This window comes from Macaca nemestrina, chromosome 15, assembly GCF_043159975.1.
Source record: "Macaca nemestrina isolate mMacNem1 chromosome 15, mMacNem.hap1, whole genome shotgun sequence".
NCBI lineage: Eukaryota > Metazoa > Chordata > Mammalia > Primates > Cercopithecidae > Macaca > Macaca nemestrina.
The window spans coordinates 84,087,965-84,115,097 of record NC_092139.1 but is presented as its reverse complement, the minus strand read 5'-3'; the positions used below and the strand labels follow the sequence as shown (position 1 = coordinate 84,115,097).

Below are 27,133 nucleotides of genomic sequence, written 5' to 3'. Positions count from 1 at the left end.
GAGAAGTTTAGAGAAAAAAGAGTAAAAAGAAATGAACAAAGCCTCCAGAAATATGGGACTATGTGAAAAGATCAAATCTACGTCTGCTTGGTGTACCTGAAAGTGATGGGGAAAATGGAACCGAGTTGGACAACACCCTTCAGGATATTATCCAGGAGAACTTCCCCAACCTAGCGAGGCAGGCCAACATTCAAATTCAGGAAATACAGAGAATGACACAAAGATACTCCTCGAGAAGAGCAACTCCAAGACACATAATTGTCAGATTCACCAAAGTGGAAATGAAGGAAAAAATGTTAAAGGCAGCCAGAGAGAAAGGTTGGGTACCCACAAAGGGAAGCCCATCAGACTGACAGTGGATCTCCCAGCAGAAACTCTACATGCCAGAAGAGAGTGGGGGGCCAATATTCAACATTCTTAAATTAAAGAATTTTCAACCCAGAATCTCATATCCAATCAAATTAACCTTCATAAGTGAAGGAGAAATAAAATCCTTTACAGAAAACGAATGCTTAGAGATTTTGTCACTACCAGGCCTGCCTTACAAGAGCTCCTGAAGGAAGCACTAAACATGGAAAGAAACAACTGGTAACAGCCACAACAAAACCATCCCAAATTGTAAAGACCATTGATGCTAGGAAGAAACTGCATCAATTAACAAGCAAAATAATCAGCTAATATCATAATGACAGGATCAAGTTCACACATAACAATATTAACCTTAAATGTAAATGGGCTAAATGCTCCAATTAAAAGACAAAGACTGGCAAATTGGATAAAGAGTTAAGACCCCTCAGTCTGCTGTATTCAGTAGACCCATCTCATGTGCAGAGACACATAGGCTCAAAAGAAAAGGATGGAGGAAGATCTATCAAGCAAATAGAAAACAAAAAAAAGCTGGGGTTGTAATCCTGGTCTCTGATAAAACAGACTTTAAATGAAGAAAGATCAAAAGAGACAAAGAAGGCCATTACACAATGGTAAAGGGATCAATTCAACAAGAAGAGCTAACTATCCTAAATATATATGCACCCAATACAGGAGTATCCCGATTCATAAAGCAAGTCCTTAGAGACCTACAAAGAGACTGAGACTCCCACACAATAATAATGGGAGACTTTAACACTGCACTGTCAACATTAGATAGATCAATGAGACAGAAAGTTAACAAGGATATCTAGGAATTGAACTCAGCTCTGCACCAAGCAGATCTAATAGACATTTATAGAACTCTCCACCCCAAATCAACAGAATATACATTCTTCTCAGCACCACATCACACTTATTCCAAAATTGACCACAGAGTTGGAAGTGAAGCACTTCTCAGCAAATGTAAAAGTACAGAAATAATAACAAACTGTCTCTCAGACCACAGTGCAATCAAGCTAGAACTCTGGATTAACAAACTCACTCAAAACCGCCCAACTACATGCAAACTGAACAACCTGCTCCTGCTTGACTACTGGGTACATAAAGAAATGAAGGCAGAAATAAAATGTTCTTTGAAACCAATGAGAACAAAGACGCAACATACCAGAATCTCTGGGACACATTTAAAGCAGTGTGTAGAGGGAAATTTATAGCACTAAATGCCCACAAGAGAAAGCAGGAAAGATCTAAAATTGACATCCTAACATCACAATTAAAAGAACTACAGAAGCAAGAACAAACACATGCGAAAGCTAGCAGAAGGCAAGAAATAACTAAGATCAGAGCAGAACTGAAGGAGATAGAGACACAAAACCCTCTGAAAAATCAATGAATCCAGAAGCTAGTTTTTTGAAAAGATCAACAAAATTGATAGGCCACTAGCAAGACTAACAAAGAAGAAAAGAGAGAAGAATCAAATAGATGCAATAAAAAATGATAAAGGGGATATCATCACCGATCCCACAGAAATACAAACTACCATCAGAGAATACTATAAACATCTTTATGCAAATAAACTAGAAAATCTAGAAGAAATGGATAAATTCCTGGACACATACACCCTCCCAAGACTAAACCAGGAAGAAGAAGTTGAATCCCTGAATAGACCAATAACAGGCCCTGAAATTGAGGGAATAATTAAGAGTCTACCAACCAAAAAATGTCCAGGACAAGATGGATTCACAGCCAAATTCTACCAGAGGTACAAAGAAGAGCTGGTACCATTCCTTCTAAAACTATTCCAATCAATAGAAAAAGAGGGAATCCTCCCCAATTCATTTCATGAGGCCAATATCATCCTGATACCAAAGCCTGGCAGAGACTCAACAACAACAACAAAAAGAGAATTTTAGACCAATATCTCTGATGAATATCGATGCAAAAATCCTCAATAAAATATTGGTAAACTGAAACCAGCAGTACTTCGAAAAGCTTATCCACCACGATCAAGTGGGCTTCATCCCTGGGATGCAAGTCTGGTTCAACATATGTAAATCAATAAATTTAATCCAGCATATAAACAGAACCAAAGACAGAAACCACATGATTATCTCAATAGAAGCAGAAAAGACCTTCAACAAAATTCAACAGCCCTTTATGTTAAAAACTCTGAACAAACTAGGTATTGATGGGATGTATCTCAAAATAATAAGAGCTATTTATGACAAACCCACAGCCAGTATCATACTGAATGGGCAGAAACTGGAAGTATTCCCTTTGAAAACTGGCACAAGACAGGGATGCCCTCTTTCATCACTCCTATTTAACATAGTGCTGGAAGTTCTGGCCAGGGCAATCAGGCAAGAGAAAGAAATAAAGGGTATTCAATTAGGAAAAGAAGAAGTCAAATTGTCCCTGTTTGCAGATGACATGATTGTATATTTAGAAAACCCCATAGTCTCAGCGCAAAATCTCCTTAAGCTGATAAGCAACTTCAGCAAAGCCTCAGGATACAAAATCAATGTGCAAAAATCACAAGCATTCTTATACACCAGTAACAGACAAACACAGAGCCAAATCATGAATGAACTCCCATTCACAATAAGTTCAGAGAATAAAATACCTAGGAATCCAGCTTACAAGGGATGTGAAGGACCTCTTCAAGGAGAACTACAAACCACTGCTCAGTGAAATAAAAGAGGACATAAACAAATGGAAGAACATACCATGCTCATGGATAGGAAGAATCAATATCATGAAAATGGCCATACTGCCCAAGGTAATTTATAGATTCAATGCCATCCCCATTAAGCTACCAACGACTTTCTTCACAGAATTGGAAAAAACGACTCTAAAGTTCATATGGAACCAAAAAAGAGTCCACATTGCCAAGACAATCCTAAGCCAAAAGAACAAAGCTGGAGGCATCACTCTACCTGATTTCAAACTATACTACAAGGCTACAGTAACCAAAATAGCATGGTACTGGCACCAAAACAGAGATCTAGGCCAATGGAACAGAACAGAGTCCTCGGAAATAATACCACACATCTACAACCATCTGATCTTTGACAAACCTGACAAAAACAAGAAATGGGGAAAGGATTCCATATTTAATAAATGGTGCTAGGAAAACTGGCTAGCCACATGTAGAAAGCTGAAACTGGCTCTCTCCCTTACACCTTATACAAAAATTAATTCAAGATGAATTAAAGACTTAAATGTTACACCTAAAACCATAAAAACCCTAGAAGAAAACCTAGGCAATACCATTCAGGACATAGGAATGGGCAAAGACTTCATGACTAAAACACCAAAAGTGATGGCAACAAAGGCCAAAATTGACAAATGGGATCTAACTAAACTAAAGAGCTTCTGCACAGCAAAAGAAACTACAATCAGAGTGAACAGGCAACCTACAGAATGGGAGAAAATTTTTACAATCTACCCTTCTGACAAAGGGCTAATGTCCAGAATCTACAAAGAACTTGAACAAATTTACAAGAAAAAAATCAAACAACCCCATCAAAAAGTGGGCAAAGGATATGAACAGTCGCTTCTCAAAAGAAGACATTTATGCAGCCAACAGACACATGAAAAAGTACACATCATCATTCACCATCAGAGCAATGCAAATCAAAACCACAATGAGATACCATCTCATACCAGTTAGAATGGCGATCATTAAAAAGACAGGAAACAGGTGCCGGAGAGGATGTGGAGAAATAGGAACACTTTTACAATGTTGGTGGGACTGTAAACTAGTTCAACCATTGTGGAAAACAGTGTGGCAATTCCTTAAGGATCTAGAACTAGAAATGCCATTTGACCCAGCCATCCCATTACTGGGCATATACCCAAAGGAATATAAATCATGCTGCTATAAAGACACATGCACAGGTATGTTTATTGCAGCACTATTCACAATAGCAAAGACTTGGAACCAACTCAAATGTCCATCAATGATAGACTGGATTAAGAAAATGTGGCACATATACACCATGGAATACTATGCAGCTATAAAAAAGATGAGTTCATGTCCTTTGTAGGGACATGGATGAAGCTGAAAACCATCGTTCTGAGCAAACTATCGCAAGGACAAAAAACCAAACACCGCATGTTCTCACTCATAGGTGGGAATTGAACAATGAGAACACTTGGACACAGGAAGGGGAACATCACACACCAGGGCCTTTCATGGGGTGGGGGGACGGGGAGGAATAGCATTAGGGGATATACCTAATGTAAACGACAAGTGAGTTAACGGGTGCAGCACACCAACATGGCACATGTATACATATGTAACAAACCTGCACGTTGTACACATGTACCATAGTTTAAAGTATAACAATTAAAAAAAAAAGAATGAAATTGTATCCCTCATAGCAACATAGATGAAACTGGAGGCTGTTATCCTAAGCACATTAATGCAGGAGTGGAAAACCAAACATCACTAGCTCTTACTTGTAAGTGGGAGCTAAACATTGAGAACACATGGACATAAAGATGGGGACTATGAGAAGGGAGTTGGAGGGGGTATGGGCTGAAAAACTGCTTATTGAGTACTATACTCACTACCTGGTTGATGAGTATATTCTTACCCCAACATCAGAATCATGTAATATATTCATGTAACAAACCTGCACATGTACCCTCTGAATAAAAAAAAAAAAAAAAAAAGACTTTTTTGTTTTTAGTCTTCAATTAGAGGAACTAATAGAATAAATATATTTAAAAATTGTTATGAATAATTTATAAAAATAGTAAGTGGGAAATAAGAATAAATGTACAAATGCTGATTTTTTTGTAAATGTATATCATTTTAAACTACTCAAGCTTAAAATACATAAAGACCTTTTGGGACACTCCCTATAGGAGAGGGAGAATTAGGCATGAGGGTGGGAAGAGTGGAGTCAGTGTTGCTTGTGGTGCTTTAAGTCTCAAGTGCAGAATGTGGTACAGAATATAATGATGGTGAGGCAAGAGGAGATACTGATATAGAGGCAGGAAATGAGATAAGGGAAGGGCAGTTTGAGGGGGTGGAGGAATGATCAGATGGACTTGACCAATTAGCAGGTTGGAAATGTATTGCTAGCCTGGGAGAATCAGCTTGGACAGAGAAGACTAGATTCTAGGTACAGTTTTGACAGTCACCTGCATTGATGTGCTTGCCGAGAAAAATGGAAGTAAAGGAAATTGCAGAGGAAATGCAAGGGCAGACCATTGGAGGACTGCAGTATTCAGGAGCAAGCTAGGTGAAGCAGAGGTGCTGTAGCAAATGGAGAATGTTCGTTGGTGAAGTTTGGTGTTAAGGTGGAAAAGATGGGTTGACCCAGTGTGTAGCAGGTTCAAAGGAAGGCATTTTAGGATAGTGACACTGAATATGTTTATGGACTGAAGAAGCAAAACTTAGCGAAAAGTGAGACATTTAAAATACAGGATAAAATGCATAATAGATTAAAGATTATTAAAGAAGGTCTCTTTATTCACAGCCAGGAAATAGAACAGGATCTGGGTGGATTTTGAGAGGTGGAGGGGTAGGTCTTCCTCTGAGAGGGAAAGCAAGAGTGTGAGTGGAGACATAAAGAAAAGTTTTGGGTGAAGGGATGTACAGAGGAGTTTGTGCAGGTGACTTGAATTGTCGTGATTTACTCATCATAAAATAGCGACAGCAGCTGACACTGATAGAGTGTTTTCTATGTGCTGGCCTCAGGGGTAAGCACTTTACACACTTTGCCTCTATCATCTCATTAATATTACCAAAAATTTTATGAGGTAGTAATTATTATTATTAAATTTTTTTGAGACGGAATCTCACTCTTTCCCCAGGCTGGAGTGCAGTGGCGCGATCTTGGCTCATCACAACCTCTGCTTCCCTGGTCCAAGCGATTCTCCTGCCTCAGCCTGCTGAGTAGCTGGGACTACAGGCATGCACCACCACTCCCAGGTAATTTAAAAAAATTTTTTTTTTTAATTTTTAATTTTTTTTTAGTAGAGATGGGGTTTCACCATGTGGCCAGGATGGTCTCAATCTCTTTACCTCGTGATCCACCCGCCTCGGCCTCCCAAAGTGCTAGGATTACAGGCGTGAGCCACCTATTTTAAAAATAGGTGTAAAAAATGTAAAGAAGTCCTATATTACAGATAGGGAAACTGAGACTCAGAGTGGCATGTAACCTGCTAGTTAATTTCAAAGGTGGAATAAGAAGCTAGATCTGTCATATTCCAAAGGGTCTGTTTCTGTTTTTTTTTTTTTTTTTGAAATGGAGTCTCCCTCTGTCGCCCAGGCTGGAGTTGCAGTGGCGCGATCTCGGCTCACTGCAAGCTCTGCCTCCCGGGTTCACGCCATTCTCCTGTCTCAGCCTCCCCAGTAGCTGGGACTACTGGGGCCCGCCATCACGCCCGGCTAATTTTTTATAGTTTTTAATAGAGACGGGGTTTCGCCGTGTTAACCAGGATGGTCTCGATTTCCTGATCTCATGATCCGCCCGCCTCAGCCTCCCAAAGTGCTGGGATTACAGGCCTAAGCCACCATGCCTGGTCTCCAAGGGGTCTGTTTTTAAACACTTCATCATATTAAGAACACACACACACACACACACACACACACACACACACACACACACACACACCCCAGCTGCTTGGTTCTTGCAGTCAGTCTCCAGGATCCTGGAAAGTTGGGCTTGTTGCGCTTGCTTTAAATTTTCAATATGCACCTCCTGGGTCCCAAGTCTACAAAGGCTGATCCACAGGTCTGAAGGATGGCGTGGTAATATGCATTTTCTGCAAGGTCACGTTTTAATGTGACTGAGATACAATGACTCCCATTCACTGTCCCACACTTTGAGAAGCCTAGACCCAGGATTCTTAGGCTCATGGGCTTCTTTGCTTAATAAGATGTTTTTTAGCAGGGTCCAGCTTTTGGTCCGGAAACATGGATTTTTTTCCTGGAATATTGTTGATAGAGGAAGGGTAAGTCTTCTTACCTGTACGATGACCTTGGCGTCAAGCTGCGGCACATAATGGATGAAGACTGTACACCCTCTTGTCCATGGTTCAAACAGGGTCCCCAAGGCAGCCAGAATCCAGCCTGAGTTGACGGGCACCAGATGCTATCAGATGTCTTCAGGCTCAGTAATTTCCTGCTAACTCCAAAATGCAGTGGCTTCAACTGTGTGATCATGGCTGATGTGATGATGGACTAGGCACTCTGGTTTTTAGCTATGGACCCACCCCAGGCCTGAAAGGTGTACTGCCAAATATTTTTCGATTACATGTAACTGAAACTGGTTCAATCATACTACCTCTCTTGAACTGATTCTCCTCTAGTGTTCTCTGTATCCATACATGTCATCACCATCCATGAAGTTGTCCAAGCCCCAAACTTTGGCATCAACCTTGACCTCCTCCCATCTCCCATGTCTATCCAGCAGATCTGGTGCACTCTATTTCCTAAAATCTCAACTGTGTTAATTTCCTTCATATCTCTGGCACGTGGTCCATGCCACTACCAGCTTGTGCCTGGATTAGTCTCAGAGCCTTTAGCTGGCCTTCCCTAACTCAATTCTAACTTTCTCCAACTCAATCTCCATCCTGCAGCCATGGTGACCTTTTCAAAATACAAATCTGATCAGATCTCCCCCTCACTGAAAAACTTGCAGTATTGGCCAGGCGCAGTGGCTCATGCCTGTAATCCCGGTACTTTTGGAGGCTGAGGTGGGTGGATCACCTGAGGTTAGAAGTTTGAGACCAGCCTGGCCAACATAGTGAAGCCCTGTCTCTACTAAAAATACAAAAATTAGCTGGGTGTGGTTCCAGCTATTTGGGAGGCTGAGGCACGAGAATCACTTGAACCCAGGAGGCAGAGGTTGCAGTGAGCTGAGATCGTGACACTGCACTCCACCGTGGGCAACAGAGTAAGACTTTGTTTAAAAAAAAAAAAAAAAAAACCTTTTAGTATCTCCCCATTGTTTTCCTAATAAAGTCCGAACTCTACAACAAGGCCTGCAAGACCCTGCATGGTCTAAGCCTTGCTCACTTTTCCAACTCTTCCCATTGGTCCTTCACCTTACACTCTGAGCACCAGATATTCCCATCTCTATAGTTCTATGAATATTACTTTTCATATCTTTGTGCATTTGCACATATTATTCTACCTGTACAGAAAGCTCTCCCTTATCTCACCTCCATTCCTCCATGAGTTTTGCTACTCAATTGTTATCATTAGTGCAAATACCCAGTACCTCTCCTCTGGATAATACAAGAAAACTTCTCTGCTCCATGTTCTGGTTAATACGTTAATAAATTAGAAAATATAAAGAATTTGGTCCATTCCGAATATTACTAGTTGGAGATGAGAAAGTGCAGAGAGAGAGGTTTGGTTTACAGGTGATTAAATAATTAACACAAGGCTAGAGCTTCACCCTCTATGTATTGTTTTTTCTAGGTTAGGGGTGATGGCTTGGCATAGCTTGGTTCCAGATATTTTCTTCCCTAGCAGTTAATAATTGGGAAACTCTAAGTCTGATTTGCCCATAAAAGGGGATAGAAGAGGCTCTGTCATCTGAGGTCACTCTGCTAGAATATTCTGTCTTTCTCCATCAAACCGTGGAACCACTTTCAGGAACACAATGGCTTGTCATGTGTGTGGCCTGCAGAATGTCTCTACCCACATTTCCTCCACATCTCCTATGAAGATGCTCAGATAGGACTTAAATGTGCCTCCTTTGTCACTCTGAGGCCTCTGTTAGGAAACATTTAGGATTCCCAGACTTCACCTCTCAGACCCTGAGAGGTCTGAAACAAAGACAGCAGAAGGGAGAAAGAGGATGGAGTCACTTCTACTTAGAGCTCCTTTCCCAAGACACACACACACACACACACACACACACACACACACACACACACACACACACCTCGCCCAGATCTGGGATCCAGCCTCTATGTCAGTACCCTCTTTCCTACCATGAAGGGAAAGAGGATAGTAAGGTAAGCCCATGGCTGTATTTCACCATCCTGGGGAGGCCTGTGGTCCCACCGATGAAGAAGATGACCACCGGGTCCAAGGTCTGTGACTTAATACAGATGTGTTCTGGGGATGCTGATCCGCAAAGGGATTCAAGACAAAAGGAAAAAGGTTATGACTGCTGGTTTTTCATCTTCTAGGGAAGCAAAAGAAACAACATGATGCATGGACAGGAAACTGGGAGTTTGCAACACTGGAGGAAAACTGGCTCTTCCAGTGTTAGGCATCAAACTGACTTGATGGGTGATTTGGACATGTGGACTGGCATTTTTTCATTTGAGAAACTGGTAAAATATAATGAATCTTTAAATAATTTAATAGAACACACAAATAGCACTTGCTATGTTTCAGGCAATGCTCTAAGTGATTTACGAATAGGAACTCATTTAATACTCAGAGAAACCCTAGGAGGCGAGTACTACTCTAATCATGCCCATTTTGTAGATAAGAAAACTGAGGCTCAGAGAGGTTAGGTAATTTGCTTGGTAATATACAGCTAGCAAGTGGCATAGCCAGGATTCAAATGCAGTCTGCACCCTAGTCCGTGCTTTTAACCAGACTGCTAAGCTTGTTTTTTTAAATTAAACTCTGTGACCTTGGTGATGAGGGGTGGGGAAGAGAAAGAGAGAAAGGGTGAGAATGAAATACATACATATATATGTGCATATATATGTGTGTGTATATATGTATATATGTGTATATATGTATATATATGTGTGTATATATGTATATATATACACACACACATACACATGCACGTGTATATATACACACACACATATATACACATACACATATATATACACACATACATACACATATACATACACATATATACATACACACCCACACATATATATATGTGCAACACAATAACCCCTGACTTTACAAATCTCCTTTGCACAGTCCCAGGGGTGAGTATATTCTAATGAGAGGAACATAGAAGTCTGACGTGCTAAAAAACTTGAAATTTTACAGATAAAGCAACTGAGATCAAGAGAGAGGAAGGAAGTAAGCCAGGGTCATAGAGCAAATCAGTAACACAGGTGAGGTTTCTTACAGCCGACCTGGTGAGCTTCCTACCACTGGGTGCTTGTTTCCCACCACTTCGGAGTAAATGGTCATTTTCTACATGTACTCAGAGACCATATTCATCAGACCAGAAACCCGCTTAACCAATGATCAGAAGTCCAGCCAACCTTCATGGCTGTGACACCAGGAGCCTAGTTTTCAGAGTGGGGAGCTCAGAAGCCATGGAGTTCACCTCTGGGTCAAGGGTATCTATGGTCACAATGCCCTTGGCTTTAGACATTTGTAGTCAGTAGAGAATGTCCTTGACCTTCAACTGGGTGGTCTGGGCACGAAGATGATCCCTAGGGATGAGAAAGGAACTGATTGTTTTGGTTTCTTTTTTCACAACCATGGGCTTTGGGCTTGGCTTGTCTGCATAGAAATCCCCTAACCTCTTGCTATGCAAAGTATGGGCCACAGAACAACAGCAGCAACACTATCAAGGGTGCAGAATCTCACACCCTGTTCCAAACCTACAGAATCAGAATCTGAATTTTAACAAGTTTCCCAAGTGATTCATTTGCACATTAAAATTTGAAAGCCCTGGCCTAACCTTTTCTAGACTAGATGGATCCAGCCGAAAAACAGGTGGACACTGCTTTACACAACTTTACAAGGGAGCTGGAAATATAGATGTGAACAGGACAGTGTCTCTGACATCAGGACTAGCTGCATCTCTGCTCTCATCTTTCCCCTCTTACTTCCCTCTCTGTCATTACTTGGATGTCATTTTGAATGTCCTCTCTTTCCTTCATTCCATATTTAACCACCTTGTCCTTTGAATTTTCCTGCATTTCCTTCCATCTCCATCACAAACAATGAGTTCAAGCCCTGTGTTTCCTTCTGGATTCTATCCTTCCACCAGTTTTGAATCCTCCTGCCACTGATCTTCCATATAATTACTTGCTTAGTTCGATAAGCACTGACTTTTTTTTCTCTACATTTCTTCATTGCACTAACACCTGTGCCCTCTCTTCAGGAAAACACCACACTCCACATTCTGACATTGAAGATGCTGCCTCCTTTTCATCTTTCTCTCTCACAACTCTCTTTTCTATTTCAAAATGGTCATTCCTCACCCCATGATTGGAATGCCCTTTCTTTGCTCCTATCCTTCTTAATTCTTCTTATCCCAGAGGGCTCAACTCAAGTCTTAGATTTCCCATGGGCCATCTCATAGCTCTACAGATGACATGGCTTTTCATCTCAACACTCCACTAGTTTTGTTGCTTCCTGATTTCACATGACCTAGCTCAATGAATCACCTATTTTATTTATGACAGAATATGAGAGGGAGAGAGAAAATGTGATCAAGAGTATGGCAGAGTGCTGTTAAGTATGCACTATAAAATGAGAGAAGTGATTCAAAAAAGAATCCTATGCTGATTCTAATTAATGTTGATTAAAAATAGGTAATTAAAGGGGAAAGGGAAATCTCTACAGAAGAATACTAAAAAATGTAGCAGGATTGACAGAAATAAAACATTTCCATGTAAATCCACCAGTTTGTTACATAGGTATACACGTGCCCTGGTGGTTTGCTGCACCCATCAATCCATCACCTACATTAGGTATTTCTCCTAATGAAATCCCTCCGCTAGCCCCCCACCCGTGACAGGCCCTGGTGTGTGATGTTCCCCTCCTTGTGTCCATGTATTCTCATTGTTCAGCTTCCACTTTGAGTGAGAACATGTGGTGTTTGGTTTTCTGATCTTGTGATAGTTTGCTGATAATTAGCTGGGCTTGTGATTATCTTGTGATAATTAGCCAGGCATGGTGGCAGGCGCCTGTAATCTCAGCTATTCGGGAGGCTGAGGCATGTCCAGCTTCATCCATGTTCCTGCAAAGGACATGAACTCATTTTTTTTATGGCTGCATAGTATTCCATGGTGTATATATGCCACTTTTTCTTTTTTTTTTTTTTATTAAAGTTCTAGGGTACATGTGCACAACATGCTGGTTTGTTACATATGTATACATGTGCTATGTTGGTGTGCTGCACCCATTAACTCATCATTTACATTAGGTATATCTCCTAATGCTATCCCTTCCCCTGCTCCCCACAATAGGACCCAGTGTGTGATGTTCCCCTTCCTGTGCTGCATAGTATGCCACGGTGTATATGTGCCACATTTTCTAAATCCAGTCTGACACTGATGGACATTCGGGTTGATTCCAAGTCTTTGTTATTGTGAATAGTGCCACAGTAAACATACGTGTGCATGTGTCTTTATAGCATCATGACTTATAATCCTTTGGGTATATCCCCAGTAATGGGATGGCTGGGTCAAATGGTATTTCTAGTTCTAGATCCTTGAGGAATCACCACACTGTTTTCCACAATGGTTGAACTAGTTTACAGTCCCACCAACAGTGTAAAAGTGTTCCTATTTCTCCACATCCTCTCTGGCACCTGTTGTTTCCTGATTTTTTAATGATCGTCATTCTAACTGGTGTGAGATGGTATCTCATTGTGGTTTTGATTTGCACTTCTCTGATGGCAAGTGATGATGAGCAATTTTTCATGTGTCTGTTGGCTGTATGAATGTCTACTTTTTAGAAGTGTCTGTTCATACCCTTTGCCCACTTTTTGATGGGGTTTTTTTTTTTCTTCTAAATTTGACTGAGTTCTTTATAGGTTTTGGATATTAGCCCTTTGTCAGATGAGTAGATTGCAAAAATTTTCTCCCATTCTGTAGGTTGCCTGTTCACTCTGATGGTAGTTTCTTTTGCTGTGTGGAAGTTCTTTAGTTTAATTAGATCCCATCTGTCAGTTTTGGCTTTTGTTGCCATTGCTTTTGGTGTTTTAGACATGAAGTCCTTGCCCATGCCTATGTCCTGAATGGTATTACCTAGGTTTTCCTCTAGGGTTTTTATGGTTTTAGGTCTAACATTTAAGTCTCTAATCCATCTTGAATTAATTTTCGTATAAGGAGTAACGAAAGGATCCAGTTTCAGCTTTCTAATTATGGCTAGCCAATTTTCCTAGCACCATTTATTAAATAGGGAATCCTTTCCCCATTTTTTGTTTTTGTCAGGTTTGTCAAAGATCAGATGGCCGTATATGTGTGGCATTATTTCTGAGGGCTCTGTTCTGTTCCATTGGTCTATATCTGTTTTAGTGCCATTACCATGCTGTTTTAGTTACAGTAGCCTTGTAGTATAGTTTGAAGTCAGGTATCATGATGCCTCCAGCTTTGTTCTTTTGGCTTAGGATTGTCTTGGCAATGCAGGGTCTTTTTTGGTTCCATATGAACTTTAAAGCAGTCTTTTCCAATTCTGTGAAGAAAGTCATTGGTAGCTTAATGGGGATGGCATTGAATCTATAAATTACCTTGGGCAGTATGGCCATTTTCACGATATTGATTCTTCCTATCCATGAGCATGGTATGTTCTTCCATTTGTTTATGTCCTCTTTTATTTCACTGAGCAGTGGTTTGTAGTTCTCCTTGAAGAGGTCCTTCACATCCCTTGTAAGCTGGATTCCTAGGTATTTTATTCTCTGAACTTATTGTGAATGGGAGTTCATTCATGATTTGGCTCTGTGTTTGTCTGTTACTGGTGTATAAGAATGCTTGTGATTTTTGCACATTGATTTTGTATCCTGAGGCTTTGCTGAAGTTGCTTATCAGCTTAAGGAGATTTTGGGCTGAGATGATGGGGTTTTCTAAATATACAATCATGTCATCTGCAAACAGGGACAATTTGACTTCTTCTTTTCCTAACTGAATACCCTTGATTTCTTTCCCTTGCCTGATTGCCCTAGCCAGAACTTCCAACACTACGTTGAATAGGAGAGATGAGAGAGGGCATCCCTGTCTTGTGCCAGTTTTCAAAGGGAAGACTTCCAGTTTCTGCCCATTCAGTATGATATTGGTTGTGGGTTTGTCGTAATAGCTCTTATTATTTTGAGATATGTTCCATCAATACCGAATTTATTGAGAGTTTTTAGCATGAAGGGCTGTTGAATTTTGTCAAAGGCCTTTTCTGCATCTATTGAGATAATCATGGGTTTTTTGTCTTTGGTTCTGTTTATATGTTGGATTACCTTTATTGATTTGTGTATGTTGAACCAGCCTTGCATCCCAGGAATGAAGCCCACTTGATCATGGTGGATAAGCTTTCTGATGTGCTGCTGGATTCAGTTTGCCGGTATTTTATTGAGGAGTTTTGCATCGATGTTCATCAAGGATATTGGTCTAAAATTCCCTTTTTCTTTTTGTATCTCTGTCAGGCTTTGGTATCAGGATGATGTTGGCCTTGTAAAATGAGTAAGGGAGGATTCCCTCTTTTTCTATTGATTGGAATAGTTTCAGAAGGAATGGTACCAGTTCCTCCTTGTACCTCTGGTAGAATTCGGCTGTGAATCCGTCTGGTCCTGGACTTTTTTTGGTTGGTAGGCTATTAATTATTGCCTCAGTTTCAGAGCCTGCTATTGGTTTATCCAGGGATTCAACTTCTTCCTGGTTTAGTCTTGGGAGAGTGTAAGTGTCCAGGAAATTACCCATTTCTTCTAGGTTTTCTAGTTTATTTGCGTAGAGGTGTTTATAGTATTCTCTGACAGTAGATTATATTTCTGTGGGGTCGGTGGTGATATCCCCTTTATCATTTTTTATTGGGTCTATTTGATTCTTCTCTCTTTTCTTCTTTACTAGTCTTGCTAGCGGTCTATCAATTTTGTTGATCTTTTCAAAAAACCAGCTCCTGGATTCATTGATTTTTTGGAGGTTTTTTTGTTTCTCTATCTCCTTCAGTTCTGCTCTGATCTTAGTTATTTCTTGCCTTCTGCTAGCTTTTGAATGTGTTTGCTCTTGCTTCTCTAGTTCTTTTAATTGTGATGTTATGGTGTCAATTTTAGATCTTTCCTGCTTTCTCTTGTGGGCATTTAGTGCTAAAAATTTCCCTCTACACACTGCTTTAAATGTGTCCCAGGTATTCTGGTTTGTTGCATTTTTGTTCTCATTGGTTTCAAAGAACATCTTTATTCCTGCCTTCATTTCTTTATGTACCCAGTATTCAAGCAGGAGCAGGTTGTTCAGTTTCCATGTAGTTGAGCGGTTTTGATTGAGTTTCTTAGTCCTGAGTTGTAGTTTCATTGCACTGTGTCTGAGAGACAGTTTGTTATAATTTCTGTTCTTTTACATGTGCTGAGGCGTGCTTTACTTCCAACTATGTGGTCAATTTTGGAATAAGTGTGACGGGGTGCTGAGAAGAATGTATATTCTGTTGATTTGGGGTGGAGAGCTCTGTAGATGTCTATTAGGCCCACTTGGTGCAGAGTTGAGGTCAATTCCTGGATATCCTTGTTAACTTTTTGTCTCGTTGATCTGTCTAATGTTGACAGTGGAGTGTTAAAGTCTCCCATTATTATTTTATGGGAGTCTAAGTGCTGAGAATGATGGTTTCCAGCTTCAGCCATGTCCTGACAAAGGACATGAACTCATCCTTTTTTATGGCTGCATAGTATTCCATGGTGTATATGTGCCACATTTTCTTAATCCAGTCTATCATTGATGGACATTTGGGTTGGTTCCAAGTCTTTGCTATTGTGAATAGTGCTGCAATAAACATACATGTGCATGTGTCTTTATAGCAGCATGATTTATAATCCTCTGGGTATATATCCAGCACCTGTTGTTTCCTGACTTTTTAATGATCACCATTCTAACTGGTGTGAGATGGTATCTCATTGTGGTTTTGATTTGCATTTCTCTGAAGGCCAGTGATGATAAGCATTTTTTCATGTGTCTGTTGGCTGCATAAATGTCTTCTTTTGAGAAGTGTCTGTTCATATCCTTTGCCCACTTTTTGATGGGGTTGCTTGCTTTGCTCATGTAAGTTTGTTTGAGTTCTTTGTTGATTCTGGATATTAGCCCTTTGTCAGATGAGTAGACTCTAAAAATTTATCTCCCATTCTGTAGGTTGGCTGTTTACTCTGATGGTAGGTTCTTTTGCTGTGCAGAAGCACTTTAGTTTAATTAGATCCCATCTGTCAATTTTGGTTTTTGTTGCCATCGCTTTTGGTGTTTTAGACATGAAGTCCTTGCCCATGCCTATGTCCTGAATGGTATCACCTAGGTTTTCTTCTAGGGTTTTTATGGTTTTAGGTTTAACATTTAAGCCTTTATTCCATCTTGAATTAATTTTTGTAAAAGGTGTAAGGAAGGGATCCAGTTTCAGCTTACTACATATGGTTAGCCAGTTTTCCCAGAACAGTTTATTATATAGGGAATCCTTTTCCCATTTCTTGTCTTTGTCAGGTCAAAGATCAGGTGGTTGTAGATGTGTGGTATTATTTCTGAGGGCTCTGTTCTGTTCCATTGGTCTTAGATCTCTGTTTTGGTACCAGTACCATGCTGTTTTGGTTATTGTAGCCTTGTAGTATAGTTTGAAATCAGATAGCGTGATGCCTCCAGCTTTGTTCTTTTGGCTTAGGATTGTCTTGGCAATGCAGGTTCTTTTTTGCTTCCATGTGAAATTTAAAGTAGTTTTCTCCAATTCTGTGAAGAAAGTCACTGGTAGCTTGATGGGGATGGCATTGAATCTATAAATTACTTTGGGTAGTATGGCCATTTTCCCGATATTGATTCTTCCTATCCATGAGCATGGAATTTTCTTCCATTTGTTTGTGTCCTCTTTTATTTCCTTGAGCAGTGGTTTGTAGTTCTTCTTGAAGAGGTCCTTCACATCCCTTGTGAGTTGGATTCCTAGATCTTTTATTCTCTTTGAAGCAATTGTGAATGGGAGTTCACTCATGATTTGGCTGTTTGTTATTGGTGTATAAGAATGCTTGTGATTTTTGCACATTGATTTTGTATCCTGAGATTTTGCTGAAGTTGTTTATCAGCTTAAGCAGATTTTGGGCTGAGATGATGGGGTTTTCTTAATATACAATCATGTCACCTGCAAACAGGGACAATTTGACTTCCTCTTTTCTTATTGAATACCCTTTATTTCTTTCTCTTTCCCAAACGCCCAGACCAGAACTTTGAACACTATGTTGAATAGAAGTGGAGAGAGAGGGCATCCGTGTCTTGTGCCAGTTTTCAAAGGGAATGCTTCCAATTTTTGCCCGTTAAGTATATAGGCTGTGGGTTTGTCATAAATAGCTCTTATTATTTTGAGATACATCTCATCAATACCGAATTTATTGAGAGTTTTTGGCAATGAAGGGCTGTTGAGTTTTGTCAAAAGTCTTTTCTGCATCTATGGAGATAATCATGTGGTTTTTGACTTTGGTTCTGTTTATATGCTGGATTACGTTTATTGATTTGCGTATGTTGAACCAGCCTTGCATCCCAGGAATGAAGCCCACTTGATATGGGTAGATAAACTTTTTGATGTGCTGCTGGATTCGGTTTGCCAGTATTTTATTGAGGAGTTTTGCATCGATGTTCATCAGGGATATTGGTCTAAAATTCTCTTTTTTTGTTGTGTCTCTGTCAGGCTTTGGTATCAGGATGATGCTGGCCTCATAAAATGAGTTAGGGAGGATTCCCTCTTTTTCTGTTGATAGGAATAGTTTCAGAAGGAATGGTACCAGCTCCTCTTTGTGTCTCCGGTATAATTTGACTGTGAATCCGTCTGGTCCTGGACTTTTTTTGGTTGGTAGGCTATTAATTATTGCCTCAGTTTCAGAGTCTGTTATTGGTCTGTTCAGGGATGCAAGTTGTTCCTGGTTTATTCTCGGTAGGGTGTATGTCTCCAGGAATTTATCCATTTCTTCTAGATTTTCTAGTTTATTCGCATAAGTGTTTATAGTATTCTCTGATGGTAGTTTGTATTTCCATGGGATTGGTTTTGATATCCGCTTTATTATTTTTTATTGCATCTGTTTGATTCTTCTCTCTTTTCTTCATTAGTCTTGCTAGTGGTCTATCAATTTTGTTGATCTTTTAAAAAGAACAACTCCTAGATTCATCGATATTTTGAAGATTTTTTTTTGTGTCTCTATCTCATTCAGTTCTGTTCTGATCTTAGTTATTTCTTGTCTTCTGCAAGGTTTTGAATTTGTTTGCTCTTGCTTCTCTAGTTCTTTTTATTGTGATGTTAGGGTGTCAATTTTAGATCTTTCCTTCTTTCTCTTGTGGGCATTTAGTGCTATAAATTTCCCTCTACACACTGCTTTAAATGTGTCCCAGAGATTCTGGTATGTTGTGTCTTTGTTCTCATTGGTTTCAAAGAACATCTTTATTTCTGACTTCATTTCATTATGTACCCAGTAGTCATTCAGGAGCAGGTTGTTCAGTTTCCATGCAGTTGAGTGGTTTTCAGTGAGTTTCTTAATCCTGAGTTCTAGTTTGATTACCCTGTGGTCTGAGAGACAGTTTGTTACCATTTCTGTTCTTTAACACTTGCTAAGGAGTGTTTTACTTCCAACTTTGTGGTCAATTTTAGAGTAAGTGCGATGTGGTGCTGAGAAGAATGTATATTCTGTTGATTTGGGGTGGAGAGTTCTGTAGATGACTATTAGGTCTACTTGATGCAGAGCTGAATTCAAGTCCTGGATATCCTTGTTAACTTTCTGTCTCATTGATCTGTCTAATGTTGACAGTGGGGTGTTAAAGTCTCCCATTATTATTGTGTGGGAATCTCAGTCTCTTTGGAGGTCTCTGAGGACTTGCTTTATGAATCTGGGTGCTCCTGTATTGAGTGCATATATATTTAAGATATATAGCTCTTTTAGTTGAATTGATCCCTTTACCATTATGTAACGGACTTCTTTGTCTCATTTGATCTTTGCTGGTTTAAAGTCTGTTTTATCAGAGACTAGGATTGCATCCCCTGCCTTTTTTTGTTTTCCATTTGCTTGGTAGATCTTCCTCCATCCCTTTATTTTGAGCCTATGTGTGTCTGCATGTGACATGGGTTTCCTGAATACAGCACAGTGACGGGTCTTGACTTTTTATCCAATTTGCCAGCCTGTGTTTTTTAATTGGGGCATTTATCCCATTTACATTTAAGGTTAATATTGTTATGTGTGTACTGGATCCTGTCATTATGATATTAGCTGGTCGTTTTGCTTATTAGTTGATGCAGTTTCTTCCTAGCACCGATGGTCTTTACAATTTGGCATGTTTTTGCAATGGCTGGTACTGGTTGTTCCTTTCCATGTTTAGTACTTCCTTCAGGATCTCTTGTAAGGCAGGCCTTGTGGTGACAAAATCTCTAAGCATTTGCTTGTCTGTAAAGAATTTTATTTCTCCTTCACTTATGAAGCTTAGTTTGGTTGGATATGAAATTCTGGGTTGAAAATTCTTTTCTTTAAGAATGTTGAATATCGGCCCCCACTCTCTTCTGGCTTGGAGAGTTTCTGCTGAGAGATCTGCTGTTAGTCTTATGGACTTCCCTTTGTGGGTAACCCAATCTTTCTCTCTGGCTGCCCTTAACATTTTTTCCTTCATTTCAACTATGGTGAATCTGACAATTATGTGTCTTGCGGTTGCTCTTCTCAAGGAGTATTTTTGCGTTTTTCTCTGTATTTCCTGAATTTGAATGTTGGCTTGCCTTGCTAGATTGGGGAAGTTCTCCCGGATAATATCCTGCAAAGTGTTTTCCAATGTGGTTCTGTTCTCCCCATCACTTTCAGATACACCAATCAAACATAGATGTGGTCTTTTCACATAGTCCCATATTTCTTGGAGACTTTGTTCACTTCTTTTTACTCTCTTTTTCTGTAAATTTCTCTTCTCACTTCATTTGTTTGATCTTCAATCACTGATACCCTTTCTTCCACTTGATCGAATCGGCTACTGAAGCTTGTGCATGCATCAGCAGTCTCGTGCCAGGGGTTTCAGCTGCATCATGTCATTTAAGGTCTTCTCTACGCTGTTTATTCTGGTTAGCCATTCATCTAATCTTTTTTTGAAGGTTTTTAGCTTCTTTGCGATAGATTTGAACATCCTCCTTTAGGTCAGAGCAGTTTTTTTATCACAGATCTTCTGAAGCCTACTTCTGTCAACTCATCAAAGTCATTCCCTAACCAGCTTTGTTCCATTGCTGGTGAGGAGCTACGATCCTTTGGAGGAGAAGAGGCACTCTGATTTTTAGAATTTTCAGCTTTTCTGCTCTTGTTTCTCCCCATCTTTGTGGTTTTATCTACCTTTGGTCTTTGATGATGGTGATCTGTAGATGGGGTTTTTGTGTGGATGTCTTTTTTGTCGGTGCTGATGCTATTCCTTTCTGCTTTTTAGTGTTCCTCCTAACAGTCAGGACCCTCAGGTGCAGGTCTTTTTGAGTTTGCTGGAGGTCCACTCCAGACCCTGTTTGCCTAGGTATCACCAGCAGAGGCTGCAGAACAGCAAATATTGCAGAACAGCAAATGTGGCTGCCTGATGCTTCCTCTGGAAGCTTTGTCTCATAGGGGCACGCAGCTGTATGAGGTGTCAGTCAGCCCCTACTGGGAGGTGTCTCCCAGTTAGGCTACTTGGGGTTCAGGGACCCACTTGAGGAGGCAGTCTCTCAGATCTCAAACTCTGTGCTTGGGAGAACCACTGCTCTCTTCAGAACTGTCAGACAGGTAGGTTTAAGTCTACAGAAGTTTCTGCTGCCTTTTCTTCAGCTATGCCCTGCCCCCAGAGGGGGAGTCTACAGAGGCAGGCAGGCCTAGTTGAGCTGTGGTGGGCTCCACCCAGTTCCAGCTTACCAGTCACTTTGTTTACCTACTCAAGCCTCAGCAATGGTGGACGCCCCTTCCGCAACCTCGCTGCCACCTTGTAGTCTGATGTTGGACTGCTGTGCTAGCAGTGAGCAAGGCTTTGTGGGTGTGGGAACCACTGATACAGGTGCGGGATATAATCTCCTGGTGTGCTGTCTGCTAAGACCATTGGAAAAGTATCGTATTAGGGCAGGAATGTCCCGAGTTTCCAGGTACCATCTGTCATGGCTTCCCTTGGCTAGGAAAGGGAATTCCCTGACCCCTTGTGCTTCCCGGGTGAGGCAATGCCCCGCCCTGCTTCGGCTCCCACTCCGTGGGCTGCATCCACTGTCCAATAAGTCCCAATGAGATCAACCTGGTACCTCAGTTGGAAATGCAGAAATCACCCATCTTCTGCATCACTCACGCTGGGAGCTGCAGACTGGAGCTGTTCCTATTCGGCCATCTTGGAATGTGTCATGTGCTGTTTTCTTTCACTGAACTAAACATGTTTTGAAATTAATCACTTTTCAAAAACCACTTTTTGTACAAGCTCTATAAAAAGCATTTGGAGCCTGGGTACAGTGGCTCATGCCTGCTATCCAGCACTTTGGGAGGCCGAGATGAGCAGATCACCTGAGGTCAGGAGTTCAAGACCAGCCTGGCCAACATGGCAAAATTCCATCTCTACTGAAAGTATAAGAATTAGCTGGGTGTGGTTTCAGGTGCCTGTAATCCCAGCTACTTGGGAGGCTGAGGCAGGAGAATTGCTTGAACCCAGGAGGTGGAGGTGGCAGTTAGCTAAGACTGCACCACTGCACTCCAGCCTGGGCAACAAGAATGAGACTCCATCTTAAAAAAAGCATCTGGAGTCTAGTTAGCACTACCAGGAATATGCATATAAAGCCCTGAATGCTAAAAGCAGAACATGGCACATAAAGTTTATGATGTACCTTTTTCTTTCACTAAATTCAAAATGTTTTGACTTATAACAGTTTTCAAAGACACACATCAAATCTCAAAAATCACAATTTTGATCTCAGTAGGCAAACATAGAAAATGTCAATATCTAGCACTAAAAGGTAAATGCAGGCTGTGTGGCAAAATCTAGATGATGTACTGTTTTCCTTCACTTAATTTAACCTTTTTTGACAATGATCACTGTTTAAAAACACCTTTTGTACAAGCTCAGAAAAAAACTTTTCAAAGCCAAGTTAGTGCTTCCAAGAAGATATGCATAAACAGCACTATATGCTGCAAGTAAGATATGGCACACAAATAATATATGATGTTCTTTTTTCTTTTACTGAAATCAACATGTATTAACTAAAAGCAGTTTTCAAAGACACAGCTTGTCAAATCTCAAAAAACACAATTCTGAGTCCAAAAGGCCCACATGAAAAATAAAAATGACTAGCTCTAAAAGATAAACAGAAACTTTGTGCCAAAAACCTAGATAATGTGCTGTTTTCTTCCTTATAATTCAAAATGTTTTGACATTAATCACTTTTCAAAAACCCGTTTGTACAAGCTCAGTGAAAACTTTGGAGCCCAGTTAGTGCTTTCAGGAAGATACACATACACAGCCCTAAATGTGAAAATCCAGATGTGGCACACAAATAATATGTGTTGTTCTTTTTTCTTTCAGTGAATTCAATATGTATTAACTAAGAGCAGCTTTCAAAGGCACATATTCTCTAATTTCTAAAATCACAATTATAAGCATAGTAGGCCACATAGAAAATGCAAAAATCTAGCCTTGAATGTTAAATGCATGCTTTGGGCCAAAAACCTAGATGTCATGCTGTTTTCCATCACTGAATTCAACAGGTTTTTTATAATTATCACTGTTTATAACATGTTTTGTACGAGCTCAGCAAAAAACATTTTGGAGCCCAGTTAGTGTTTCCAGCAAGACATGCATAAACAGCCCTATATGCTAAAAGCAAAAGATGACACACAAATAATGTATGATGAGCTGTTTTCTATCATTGAATTAAACATGTATTAACAAAGAACAGTTTTCAAAGACACATCTTGTCAAATTTCAGAAAACACAATTCTGAGCACAGTAGGCCCACAGAGAAAATGAAAATATCTAGCCCTGAAAGGTAAATGCAAACTTCGTGCCAAAACTTAGATGATGTGGTTTTTCTTCATTTAACATTTTGACATTGATCATTGTTCAGAAACACATTTCTTACAAGCTCAGAAAATAACATTTCAGAGGCCAGTTAGATCTTCTCGGAAAATATTCATGTAAAGCCCTAAATACTAAATGCAAGTTATGGCACACTGAATATAGATGATGCGCATTTTTTTCCCACTGAATTCAACATGTTTTAACTAAGAGCAGTTTTTCAAACTCACATCTTGTCAAACCTCAGAAAACACAATTTGAGCTTAGTAGGCCAACAAAGAAAAATGTGAATACCTAGCCCTAAAAGGTGAACGCAAGCTGTGTGCCAAAACCCTAAATGATGTGCTGCTTTCCTTTACTTAATTTAACATGTTTAGACATTGATCACTCTTCAAAATACTATTTGTACAAGCAAAGAAAAAAACCCTTTGAAACCAAGTTGGCACTTTCAGAAAGATGTGCATAAACAGCTTGCTATGCTAAAAGCAAGATGCAGCACAGAAATTAGGTATGATGTGCTGTTTTCTTTCACTGAACTCAACGTGTATTACCTAAGAGCAGTTTTCAAAGACACATCTTGTGAAATTTAAAAAATACAAATTTGAACATAGCAGGCCTACAAGGAAAAATGCAGATATCTAGCCCTAAAAGGTAAATGCTAGGTTTGTGTGAAAAATCTATATGATGTGCTGGTTTTCCTTCACTTAATTTAACATATTTTGAGGTTACTTTTTAAAAACATGTTTTATACAAGCCCATAATGTAACATTTTGGGGCCAAGTTACAGCTTCCAGGAAAATATAAATATACAGCCTAAATGTTAAAAACAAGATATGACACACAAATAATATATGATGTGCTGTTTTCTTTTTAATTAAAAATTATCTTAACAGGTTTTTGGGGAACAGGTGATATTTGGTTACATGAATACATTTTTTAGTGGAATTTCTGATATTTTGGTGCAACTGTCACCCAAGCAGTGTACATTGTATCCAATGTGTAGTCTTTTATCCCTCACCCCCTCTCACCTTTTCTCCCAAGTCCCCAAAGTGCATTGTATTATTCTTATGCCTTTGCATCCTCATAGCTTAGCTCCCACTTATGAGTGAGAACATAGTATGTTTGATTTTGCATTCCTTAGTCACTTCACTCAGAATAATGGTCTCCAATTCCATCCAGTTTTTACCGCAAATGCCATTATTTTTTTCCTTCTTATGGTTGTCGCTCAATTTTTTTAAAATATATTAAGGAAGGATCATTTATTATGCTATGAACAAGAAGTCCAGAGCAGGTTAATTCAAATGCACAACAATATTATCAAATATCCCTGAGTATGACTCTGAGTATGGCTTTAGCCACTGAGTATGGCTGTCATTGACATGTTGGCTTTCTCCTCCTGGTTACAAAATGACCGAAGGATAACAGGGATCGTTTTCTGACAGGCCAAAGTACAATATTAAAAAGGGGGCTGTCTTTACTTGTCTCTTTAAGAGTGAAGAAACCTTTGCAGAGGGCATCCAGTAGACTTCCCTCCACACGTCATTGGCCAGATCACACACACGCCCATATCTAACCCAACTACAGGCAAAGAGATTAGGCCCATAGTGATTACCTAAGACCACTTAGGATGGATGTGCACTAGGGACCTGGAAGTAGGGTAATTCCTTCAGTTATAGTAGAATGAATTATAATCCTTTGGGTATATACCCAGTAATGGAATTGCTGGGTCAAATGGTATTTGTGGTTCTAGATCCTTGAGGAATCTCCACACTGTCTTCCACAATGGTTGAACTAATTTGCACTTCCACCAACAGTGTAAAAGTGTTCCTATTTCTCCACATCTTCTACAGCATCTGTTGTTTCCTGACTTTTTAATAATGGCCATTCTAACTGGTGTGAGATGGTATCTTATTGTGGTTTTGATTTGCATTTCTCTAGTGACCAGTGATGATGAGCTTTTGTTTATATATTTGTTGGCCGCATAAATGTCTTCTTTTGAGAAGTGTCTGTTCATACCCTTCACCCACTTTTTGATGGGGTTGTTTGTATTTTTCTTACAAATTTGTTTAAGTTCCTTGTAGATTCTGGAAATTAGCCTTTTGTCAGATGGATAGGTTGCAAAAATTTTCTCCCATTCTGTGGGTTGCCTGTTCCCTCTAATGATAGTTTCTTTTGCTATGCAGCTCTTTAGTTTAATTAGATCCCATTTGTCAAGTTTGGCTTTTGTTGCCATTGCTTTTGGCATTTTAGTCATGAAGTCTTTGCCCATGCCTATGTCATGGATGGTACTGCCTAGGTTTTCTTCTAGAGTTTTTATGGTTTTAGGTCTTACGTTTAAGTATTTAGTCCATCTTGAGTTAATTTTTGTATAAGGTGTAAGGAACACATCCAGTTTCAGTTATCTCTATGACTATCCAGTTTTCCCAATACTATTTATTAAATAGGGAATCCTTTCCCCATTGCTTGTTTTTGTCAGGTTTGTCACAGATCAGATTCTTGTAGATGTGTGGCGTTATTTCTGAGGCCTCTGTTCTGTTCTATTGTCTATATATCTGTTGGGCATCAGCAGCATGCTGTTTTGGTTACTGTAGCCTTATATTATAGTTTGAAGTCAGGGAGAATGATGCATCCAGCTTTGTTCTTTTTGCTTAAGATTGTCTTGGCTATCTGGTCACTTTTTTGGTCCATATGAAATTTAGCTTTTTCTAATTATCTGAAGAAAGTCAATGGTAGCTTGATGGGGATAGCACTGAATCTGTAAATTACTTTGGGCAGTATGGCCATTTTCACGAAATTAATTTCTCCTATCCATGAGGAGGGAATGTTTTTCCATTTGTTTGTTTCCTCTCTTATTTCCTCGAGCAGTGGTTTGCAGTTCTTCTTGAAGATGTCCTCCACATCCCTTGTAAGTTGGATTCCATTGTGAATGGGAGTTCACTCATGATTTGGCTCTCTGTCTGTTATTGGAGTAGAGGAATGCTTGTGGTTTTTGCACGTTGATATAGTATCCTGAGACTTTGTTGAAGTTGCTTATCAGCTTAAGGAGATTTTGGCCTGAGACAGTGGAGTTTTCTAAATATACAATCATGTCATCTGCAAACATCTGCCAACAGAGACAATTTGACTTCCTCTCTTCCCGTTCGAATACCTTTATTTCTTTCTCTTGCCTGATTGCCCTGACTAGAACTTCCAATACTATGTTGAATAGGAGTGGTGGAAGAGGGCATCCTTATCTTGTGCCAGTTTTCAAAGGGCATGCTTCCAGTTTCTGCCCATTCAGTATGATATTGGCTGTGGGTTTGTCATAAATAGCTCTTATTGAGATACATTCCATCAATACCTAGTTTATTCAGGGTTTTCAGCATAAAGTGGTGTTGACTTTTATTGAAGGCCTTTTCTGCATTTATTGAGATAATCATGTGGTTTTTGTCATTGGTACTGTTTATGTGATGGAGTATGTTTATTGATTTGCTTATGTTGAACCAGCCTTGCATCCCAGGGATGAAGCCGACTTTATCTTGGTGTACAAGCTTTTTGATGTGCTGCTGGATTCAGTTTGCCAGTATTTTATTGATGATTTTCACATCGATGTTCATCAGGGATATTGGCCTGAAATTTTCTTTTTTAGTTGTGCCTCTGCCAAGTTTTTGTGTCAGGATGATGCTGGCCTCATACAATGAGTTAGTGATTGTTTGGAATAGTTTCAGAAGGAATGGTACCAGCTCCTCTTTGCACATCTGGTAGAATTCAGCTGTGAATCCATCTTGTCCTAGACTTTTTTTGGTTGGTAGGCTATTAATTACTGCCTCAATTTTAGAACTTGTTATTGGTCTATTTAGGAATTCAATTTCTTCCCTGTTTCATCTTGGGAGGGCGTATGTGTCCAGGAATT

The 27,133-nt window shown here is 39.8% G+C and overlaps 1 protein-coding gene across 19 annotated transcripts in view; it reads right to left on the bottom strand.

Moving 5' to 3' along the window:
* LOC139358657 (acyl-coenzyme A synthetase ACSM3, mitochondrial-like) overlaps nucleotides 1-27,133 on the bottom strand; it is a 145,026-nt gene that overhangs the window by 50,562 nt on the left and 67,331 nt on the right. For 15 of the 19 annotated variants that reach the window (XR_011613858.1, XR_011613852.1, XR_011613860.1 and 12 more), the window contains one exon: nucleotides 7,356-7,514. The exons of 3 other annotated variants lie outside the window; for them this stretch is intronic. Coding sequence is in view for 6 of the 16 variants with exons in the window: in XM_071079964.1 (XP_070936065.1) it covers nucleotides 7,356-7,514 (159 nt within the window). In the remaining 10 variants the exon portion in view is untranslated. Of the gene's footprint in view, nucleotides 1-7,355; nucleotides 7,519-27,133 lie in introns of all 19 variants that reach the window. One more of the 19 variants, XR_011613856.1, reaches the window with a different exon arrangement.